The sequence below is a fragment of the Sinocyclocheilus rhinocerous genome, unplaced genomic scaffold, assembly GCF_001515625.1.
Source record: "Sinocyclocheilus rhinocerous isolate Xijiao unplaced genomic scaffold, SAMN03320098_v1.1 scaffold2645, whole genome shotgun sequence".
NCBI lineage: Eukaryota > Metazoa > Chordata > Actinopteri > Cypriniformes > Cyprinidae > Sinocyclocheilus > Sinocyclocheilus rhinocerous.
This window is the reverse complement of record NW_015654522.1, coordinates 1,005,855-1,016,451: the sequence shown is the minus strand read 5'-3', so window position 1 is coordinate 1,016,451 and position 10,597 is coordinate 1,005,855. Positions and strand designations below refer to the sequence as shown.

The window sequence follows — 10,597 nt, the reverse complement described above, 5'->3', positions numbered from 1 at the left end:
GCTCAATCCACTCAGCGTGATTTGCTTACCAGCTGGCGCAAATCAGCTATACAGGCAATAATACTGATTGTTTTATATTCATTGCATACATATACTTCGTAGTAGACATCCATAACTCCTTTCTGCTGTCTGTTGTCAGTGTTTCTTTGTTTGAATATGGCGCTTATCACATGCTGTGTGGTATCGGCGTTTGGTATCGGGGCATTTTAACGAGTACGAGTACAGGAGGCCAGTATCGGGCCCGATACCGATACCAGTATCGGTGCATCCCTAATTTTAACGTTAGCTAGTTTTAGCCAGAGATACTTTGCTGAAACGCAAGATGACATTAACGTTCTGCTTAAGCAGATGAAAATTTTAACTTAATGAGGGTATGACAACCAGAAAATTAACGTTTTTGTCTTCATTGGGATTGGGGTTGAATGCTTACAGACATTTTGCTCTGTTTTGTTTGGGTTTAGGAAATATACTAAAATAAATTCTATTGCCTATCCTCTCAAGATACCTGGAATCAGTGTTACAAGTACCCAAGACACATCGTTTTTTCCATTTTTGTAGCATAAACACCATCAAACCGATGCGAGCTTCAGATCTTCCAATGTTTGGCGCTGAAACCTAAAGATGTCCGAGTTCCGCTCCCCGTGCAACTGATACTCAACTGCCATTGGCTCATCTGCGTTCGAGGGGAGGGGCTTACCGATAGGTCAACTGATCCGTGCCGATGACAGGTCAGTGTGGCACGAGCTCTGTTTCGTGCTGTTTCGTCCCACTTTCAGTGCATTTGGCTTCCCAAATGTACGGCTAAACACCGGTTCGCTTGCTCTCAGTCATGTTGCTTCTATCGGCTGTTTTTTGCTGTAGATATGCAATGCAGAGAGACACATACACAACGCCCTCTTCTGGAGACGGGGCGGGAATATGCAGCTCATTTGCATTTAAAGCGATACACTCTAAAGCAGCTCTTTTTTAGACACACCCCAAAAATGACATTTTCAAGCTCTTATAATAAATGATCTGTTGGGTATTTTGGGCTGAAACTTCAGACACATTGTGGGGACACCCAAGACCAATATTACATCTTGTAAAAAGGGGCATAATAGGTGCCCTTTAAGCATAATGAAAAATGACACTCACCGTTGAACACTTCATTGAATTCTCCAGGGGGAGCGTGGGTCACAAAATTAGCTGCGATGCGGACCTGCAGAAATAACACATAATAAATTATGAGTGGGCACATATTTGCCTCAATAAAACACTGTGGCTTCATCACTACTGAATCACAGCCAGTTTCCAGCAGGTGACTCTAGAGCTCAAATTACCCCATATACACACCCTGGCCTGTAACACTTCAAGAACACACACCGCTGAGTTCTCAACAATACACACAAGTTACATGTTCATGTTTTAAAACCACATCACCCACACTACTAAACATCCAAAAACATTGCACTCAAACAGCTTATTCCTGACCTCAAATATCCTCTCAACCTTAGTGTAAACGTCCTTATTAATCAGACCAGGACTATTCCACATTAGATCTGCTGTGTGCTGTTAAAGTGATAGTTCATCCAAATAAAATATTTTGAAGTGTTTTACTCAAAACTACTTAACTAAGTGTTTGAATTATGTTCGTAGGGCTGCACATTTTGGCAAAAAAATATTTGTGAATATATATTAAGATTATTATATAACAGTATAAGTGATTGGAGGGATTAGATCTCTCGGATGGCCTGGGAACACCTTGGGATCCCCCAGGATGAGCTGGAGGAGGTGGCCAGGGAAAAAGACATGCGTTTCCTTACTCAGCCTGCTGCCACTGCGACCCTGTCCCGGATCAGTGGTGGAAAATGGATGGAATGGATGGATATAACAATTATTATTATTATTATTATTAAACAAAAATATTAATTAATTAATATAAGATAAATAAAATATTACTATTGTAATATTTCACTGAAAAATAAAAAATAGATTATACATTTAAAACAACACTGGATCCCATTAATTTTCATACAGCTAATGTCTTTCAAACCCACCAAAAGAAGCTGTCGAGTACATATTTTTGAACAACAAAACACATTTAATAAATGTTTAGGGAAAGAGATTGACATAAAGGGAAGCATCTGGTAATCTGCCTAATGAGCATCTCCTGTGGCCTGGCTGGGGAAGTCAGCTGAGCCTGTAACTCAAAGCTCTGACAGTATGCAGAAAATGATCACATGTAATTAAAGGGGAAGAAAATACGTGGCAGTTAAATGCAGCTTTTAGAAAAAGGACAGATGCTGACAGAGACTGAACGAAAGAGCACAAATAAATCAGAATCCACCCGTCTGCTCCGTATAAAACTCGAGACTACTGTCAAAGTGACAGACCATGTAAATGACAGTCTTGCCCTTCAGTTTCAAACTATAGAAGGATGCAATTAAAAGCCAACGATAAACGAGACAGTCAATCGCTAACATTCTTCCAAGCATCTCATTTTTGCTTCACTGCAGAAACAACACTGGGGTGTGTAAATGACGACAGAATTCTCAATTAGGCTAAAACTCTCTTTAAACCAGCGTAGATTGCAGACTTCCACCTCAAAACACACCCGCTCCTGCGGTCGTAACTTCATCCGGCCGAGGCTTTCGGCTCAGATAGCTGTCGTGTCAGGCGGATCTGGCATCTGCTGTCCCACACATGTGTAATTCTACCGGAGCACGGCCCGTTAAAGCCCGTCGGCTCGGCTCAGTTCGGAGTGGGTGGATCTGCTGAGATCTATTTCTGAACTCACTCTGACAGCTAACTGCTAACAGCTGACGCTCACAACACTTCCACGCAAAACAACACGGCCATTGCGGATTTAACGGACTGCGTGTGTCTTACTAAAACACCGCTTGTTGTTCGGTGTATCGTTGTTATTAAGTCAGGTCTCTGTGTTTTACGGGAGTGCAAAGCTGCGATTTCACTTCCTCACAGATTAGCACACGGCTAACCGGCTAGGCAACCTCGCGCTCCTTCCGGGAACCAGTTATTCGTCCTTCTGCACGCGGAGGGTTTTAATATAAAGACGTACGAGCGTGTGTACTTGGGCGGTTTGTGAAAGTTAATTTAATATCTTATTTTTACCTTCTCCTCGTCTGAAAGCGGCTCCTCAAAGTCGGTCATCTTGGCTGTGGCGGAGCCTCACGCCGCGGCGCATGCTGGGTAGCGCGCGCTGTCACGCTCGTGACCATAATAGGGCAAAACGGAGTGCGAGCCACCGCCTCGCGCAGCTCCTGCTGTCCTCTCCCGCCTCTGACAGTCAACTCGCGGAGAGGATATACGGGGAGCACGACTTCGAGGCGCACGTTCTAATGGGGATTTTGATTGAAATCGGTGACTCTAAACTTTTGGATCAGTTCATAAAAAGATTAATTCAATGATTCGTGTAGTGGTCCTTTCTGCAAGTTACATTCTTACGCCAGGAGGTGGCGACAGGGGAATGTTTTTGTCACTGAATAATTCACTCAGCAGATTCTTTAAATAACACCAAGTTGATCTAAACACATCTTCTTATCCTTTTTCTTATGAAAATTTAATTCCCAAAAAGTAACAAAATAATAATACTAAAAAATCTGCATGTCATGCTAAATGCACTACATCTACAGTCTGAAATATAAATTACCTGAGCTCTTTAATATCTGAGGTGTCCAATTTTAATTTCCATCCAAGGTTACACACACACGCACAAAATGTTTGGTCCCCATAACGTATAGGGAATACCAGGACCACACACACATACACACTAGGTTTCTGTGAATTGTGGGGACTTTCCATAGACTTCTATTACTTTTATACTGACCAAACGATATTTTCTATCCCCCTAACCCTAAACCTACCCCTTACAGAAAACCTGTTTGCATTGTTAATCGCAGGCCGGTCCTCACAATGTTAAACATTTCAGGTTTTACTATCCTTGTGGGGACAATATAGCATAAACAAGAACACACACACACACTTTGCCACTTGTCTTTGGGGACACTCCATAGACTTATATTGTTTTTATATACAGCTAATTTATAGCTGTATGTGTGTGTGTGTGTGTGTGTGTGTGTACACTATGGTACATAAATACCATAACCTAACCCTAATAACCCACAGCTTAAATCTAACTAAACGCTTTCGGCATTTGAATAATAAAAATAAAAAAGGGAAGAAAATAAAATAAAAGAGGAAGTCCTAAAAAGGAGGTTTTGTCAAATTTGTAAATGGTTAAATAGGTACATGTTAAAATAAGGCTCCAGTAATGTTAGCCAAAATAGTAATTACTTTAAAATAAATGTTCAACAAGATAACTGACAAATCCTTTCTGTGATCCTTCTGCTGTCCTACAACGAGCAGCATTTCTCTAACATTTGAACTGCTGTTGGATGTAAAAAACGAAAGAAAAAAAAGAAGAAAAAAACTTTATTGAGCAGTAGAGGGCGCGATTACTCTGCCAATATCTGTGAGAAGCACATTCACATCTAAAACCATAGAGGTGAAATCGCTGCAAGGCAAGTCAACAGCATTCACATCTGGGGCCTGTTTTATTCTCAAGAATCTGACACAGAACTTCAAAATTCACTTATTCAAGAGGATATAAATAGAAAATTAGGTATTTTCTATTAACGTATCCATTTGCTGAAGTAGTTGCACAATGCATGCACATTTTTGTAAGTGGCTTTAATAAGAGTCACATGAATGCAATGTAGGCTACATATAAATGCAAGCAGGACATTATGAAAGGAAGAGGATCTCAGGAAGAGGATGATCCATCGAACTTCATTTTAATGTCCTGGAACTAATGCGCTTGCCTGAGAGAATATATTTCTCTGGAGTATATTTCTGGAGCCCCTATATTTCCCCCTTTCCCTCCTCTTCTGCCATCTCTTCTGTCAGAGCCTGGATCTTTTAGGTTTCTTGCTTATAGCACCATACCTGTTAAATATACAATATTTCAACCTACAGATTAAATATGATTCTTAACCGAGCAGAATTAAACAAAGCAAAGGCAAACATTACGTCCAGACTTGCAAATTCTTTCCACAAACTTTCAAACAGTTTTCAAACATGGACGTATGATGTCTCAACAGAGAAAAAGAGCGAAAGGACACAGAGAGGAATATTTTTTTATAGCCTATAGTGTGCTGAGGATATTCTCATAGTTGAACACAGCAAAACGATAACTGGAACAAATGTGTGTGTGAACTCTTGAAAGCCTTATCATCACAACACAGCAAAATAGGGGTAGTGAGGGACGAGAGAAGCAAGAGAGAAAGTCATCCATAACTAATGTGTCATCTCTTTGATCATAACCAACATTAGTGTCTATTGGTTTATATTTCTTGCATTTGTCTCTGGTATTTACCTCCCTCACACTGAACTTTGCAGTAAAAAAAATCTGTGTGTGTGCGGTGAGGAAGTGAGGTGTGTTCCCACGACCTGTGCTTGTGGTAACCTTACCTCCCTTTGATCCTGCTTTGCCCTGATAAATTCTGTCTCACACACTCACACACATACTTGGGAAGGCACTGATGTGATGTGACAGTTGTTAAGGCCTTTCGCTTTGATGTGGAGGGATATGTGGAGGTATTAGCCCTTCTGTGATCCAATCAAACACACACGGACCTCTTCCAAACCACACGCATGTGCTGTAACTGAGAAGCTTTTGTTATTTCACAGCAGAAGAGACAGTGGATTTCGCTGCCTATTTATCTCTCTCTGAATAATTTCTGTGTGATTATCAGCAAAATTATGACAATTATGATAATATATTTTCAAACAGGTTTCCTCTTTTATACTCCATTGGTTGACCAAACAGGCAGCACTGTCCCAAGCTCACATCATTGGTCGACCAAATAGAAAAAAATTGGAGAAACTATGTATGTGTGTGTGTGTGTGTATGTGTGTGTGTGTGTGTGTGTGCCCAACTTTTTTTATCCATACAATATTGCCAAAAGCACGCACTACATAAGGAACAGCTTGGGCAGGAATGATAATAAAATATATAGATACTGCAGATCATACATAAACAACTAGCAAATAATAAATAATAATGATGTAGCTAATATAATATAATATAATATAATATAATATAATATAATATAATATAATATAATATAATATAATATAATATAATATAATATAATATAATACAAATGTTATCATTTTAAAAAATGCATATAATACACACACACACACACACACACACACGCACACACACACACATATATATATATATATGTATATATACACATACATACATATTAAATACCATTCACAATAATAAAAAAAAAGATTTTAAGATTTTATTTTGCATTGCCTGATTTTTCAAATGTTTAAGCATATCCCTCACTAAATGTATTATTTTTGCTGGGATTTTTGCATTGTATGATTTATTTGACTTTTTTTCAGCCTGTTCAGTTGTGTTGATGTGAAGCAGAGTATTTCTTTGTATCACTATCCATCTCTCTGTCTCATTCTCTCTGTTTGAACCTAAAGAGGTTGAGATGGTCCCAGTTGCACCAACAAGATGCTGTTAAGGTCCCTTCTTTGCCAGAAGGCTTTATTTTCTATTTTATTTAAGACAGCCAACCAAGATTGTCAGCTCATGCATTTAAGAAATAAAAACAAAGACAAACAGTCTATGGAGACCTTCAGTTATCCAGATGAAGTGTTCTGCGCTTCAGCGGATCAAGCACAGCTTATAAAAGATCTTCTTGTTGAATGGCAGACATTACTTTGTGGCTTTAAATGTGATGGGAATAACTATTAGTCAAGCTGTTGGTCTTCTGCTATTGCTGTGTCACAACTAATAAGACTGGACTGCTAGATTCATCTCCACAGAGGAATTCTGGTTACGACTGAACTGAGTCTTCAGCACTCACACACACACACGCACACACACAGTGAGGACAGTGAAAAATCCCTCACGCAGGGGCTATCATTCCTCTAAACCCAGACAGCAACACAGAGACAGAGGAGGGGGACAGAAGGTCAGGTTTGTTTGACGGTAAAGCATCACAACACCCTGCAGTGTTTGTTTTTGCTGCTGGTGTTTTAGGGGGGAAGAGTACTTTCAGCACGTTCAGGTGTGTGTCGGGATGTTTATGTGTGTGTGTGTGTGTGTGTGTGTGTGTGTGTGGTAGGTGGTGATGGTGTTTTGAGTAAACTCCTGGGAAAACTATTGTAAAGGTAAAGTCATCCATTAGTGACAGTTGACATTTTATGGTTATTTTATGGCACTTTATCTGCATGCAGTACACAAAAACTGACAATCTCAGACAGCAGAGACCCTGATGAGCCATGAAGACTTACAAATTAGATTAACTGAATGGTAAGAATATTTGCTTGGTATCTAGATCAATATGAATAATACAAGATTCACTTGTTTGTATGAGATACATATAACAAATACACTGCATCTTATCAGATCTACATATACTGCCCTAAATGCATATATGAACACATTTAGTCAAAACTGTTATGAGTGAAAAGTCGGTTTCTTGAAAGAATAAGAATAAATATGAAGAAACTTAGAAGTTTTTTTAAAAATTATTTACATATTAATACCTTTAAATTTTATATTTATTATTTACATTTTTTATTTAGATTTTTAAAAAAAAATTTTTGTGTGTGTTAGTAATACTTCAACCTAAATTTATTCTTTATTTATCTAAATATACTTATTTATTTAATCTATTTTCAACATTTTTATATTTAATTTGAGCTTTTTTAAGTTTTCATTTTAAGTTTTTCATCTGTGTGTGTGTGTGTGTGTGTGTGTGTGTGTGTATTTAATCTTTACTTTGACTACCAAATAAATAAAAATAAAAAAAAGCAATTTTTAGTTTTAGTCAATAATAACAACACTGGTCTTCAAAGAGTAAATGTGCTGTTCTCTTTCACACACTTTGTCTCATGTCTTATGCAATGTATCTTGTAAATACTGGAAGTGCTGGTTGCTGAATACATGGAATAAAGAAAGAAAAAAACAGAAGAGAGGAAAAAGGATGAAATATTTTTCTCCAAGAGCACTGGGAAAGACACAAATTAATGAATCAAAGAGAAAATCAATTCAGAGAAGAAACAAAAATGCTAGACTCTTTTATTGCACAGAGTTCACTCTTTCTTAGCTCAAGAGGCTTTACTATGTTCTCAGGTATTTTAAATATCAACTGTGCCTCAGATGTTTCTCTTAGAAGGGAATTAAAGAACAAAAACAAATGAGTCAATTGTTGACTTGGTCTTAGAAGAATTTGGTGGAAAATTTTGGTTCATACTGTGACTTTTAATTTCAGACTTTGGTAATGTGAGACATTGTTGAGATCTGAGATTACTAAATACTTATTCGTTTAATCTCATTGCTCTCTCTGAAAAACTGTGATATTAAAAAGCTGATAGACTTTTCTGTGGGTGTCAAGAGAGAGAGAGTGAGAATGATTATTGACAGCGATATGTCGTGATGTTGCATATCCCTGTAATGTGATGTGATGTGCTGTGTTGTTTGCTCTAGCTGAGTGGGATTGTGTTTATTGAAATGTTTACTAAGACTTTCAAACATGCACAAACATCTCTCTCTCCGTTTTCTCTCACTCTCTTTTGCTCTCAATATTTAGAGAAAACTCTTACATTGGAAGCACAGACATAAAAGCAGGTCTCCACACCTGTGTCAGAGATGCACAGGTGTTTTAATCTCATTCTCTTGACATCTCCGTCAGTCATCTGCCACACTCTCTCCGTCTCTTTCTCTCCCTCACATGCCATCTCTCTCTAACAGCTGTAGATGGGCAGAATATATGGCTATGTAAACACATTAGGAGTCTGTTTATGGCTGAGTAAACCCCTACAGTTTAAACACTTTTGAGAAATGAGATTCAAGAGCCAAAGAGAAGTGGTGTGAGAGGGAGCGCCCTTAAGGTGTCCCTGGCATGCCTGTTTATTTTGGTTGGGGTGTCCTTGCCAGTGGACAACTCTCATCGGGGGTGAGGGGGGTTAGATGATGTCAGCCCTGAGACGAGGATGAGAAAAATGTCAAACAAACCAAGGAGCAAAAGAGAAGAACTCAGCTGTTACAATACTTGTGTGTGTGTGTGTGTGTGTGTGTGTGTGTGCGCGCGCGCGCGAATGTTTGTTTGTATGCGTGCGTATGTCTACGTGTTTTGTATGCGCATTGGTTTATTAGTAATGCGATGGGAACCGTAGGAATTTAACAATTCTGGTTCTGATTCTACTGAATGATTCATTCCATTCTATTAATTTTGAGAAGGAAAGAATGGACGTTTTATGGTATTTAGGCTACTTCTGTTGTCAAATGACGAGGTCGTTTCTAACTGTTGTGAGAAATTGTTTATATTAATTTGCTTTAGTTAAAATGGGTCCTCGTTGTTTTAAATAGAAGAAATCATGACCCACCCCAAAATGAATGTTCATTTCATAATGTTTTATAATGTTTGGATCATACTAATTTTATAAACGATTGTTCAGCTGACAAAATGTTTTTTCAAAGTAGACAAAACCCCATAAAGAAAAACAGTTAATACAAACTGTTTTGAAAGTTGTAAAACAGTTTTGAAAGTTGTATGTTGTGAACGTGAGCATGCCGTAAAGACTTCAAGTCTATTCCTCACAGTCTCGTTTTTGTGTTAAATTGGTGTCTACCTTGACAAAGGTTTGTTTCGGTTCGCAAATCACACCGAATGATTCATTCGTGAATTGGACTGATCTGATTGCGGCTGTTTGCTGTTCAACTCACTGATTCAGGTTTCCAGTCGAAGCGACTCTACCGTTACAACACAATGATTCAATGATCCGGAACGACTGGAGTAACAAGAGTAAGTGAACAGGAAAGGTGGTATTTGAGTGTCTGTATTTTAATATTTTGACCCTGACCCCATAATCCCAGGAACCAAATTTTGTGAAGTGTGTGAGAGGATCGGTACATTTAAACTCACACACAGTCACTAAGCAACTTCAAAGGCACCTGAATTATACCCCAGCCCCTCTATCTGCCTGCTCTCTGTCTCACTCTTGAGCACTCATACCTTTCAGAGGACTGGAATCACATGCATTTGACCCAGAGACCCTCAAGTCAACAAGCAGACTCAGCACTCACTCACTCACTCTCTCACTCATACATGTAATCAGATAATCAATATATCATAATAACATAATATACAATATCATAACACAACTTAAAAGCAACATAAGGTGTTTCACACTTAGTAAAATCACAAGACTACAGTATATACACTTACAAATGTTTTAAACTCTAAAAGTACCTGCATATGCAAAGCTCAATTAAAATCAGATCAAATATCTCAACCACTCAATATTCCCCCAATTCAAATGCCAGGGTGAAAAACTGTTTTCAGTTGAGATTTAAAAATCTCCACTGATGGGGTCGACCAAATATAAATGGGAAGATTATTCCATTTACACTATTGCCACTACAGAGAATGTTTTATCACCTTTTGACTTATTATTATACCAATGAACAACCAGAATATATTACCATTAAACTAATTATATGCACACAAATATCAAAACCACATATGTAAGTGAATGCACAAATACAGCGGAGTACAAATGT

General features: G+C 38.3%; 1 protein-coding gene across 1 annotated transcript in view; it reads right to left on the bottom strand.

The window, feature by feature from the left end:
• LOC107717540 (F-actin-capping protein subunit alpha-1) overlaps positions 1-3,266 on the bottom strand; it is a 9,565-nt gene extending 6,299 nt beyond the window's left edge. Inside the window, exons 1-2 of the mRNA XM_016524319.1 lie at positions 3,112-3,266; positions 1,135-1,198 (exon numbers count right to left, since the gene is read on the bottom strand). Coding sequence (XP_016379805.1) covers positions 1,135-1,198; positions 3,112-3,150 — 103 coding nt within the window. The 5' untranslated portion in view covers positions 3,151-3,266. The remainder of the gene's footprint in view (positions 1-1,134; positions 1,199-3,111) is intronic.
• Between the last annotated feature and the right edge of the window lie 7,331 nt (positions 3,267-10,597).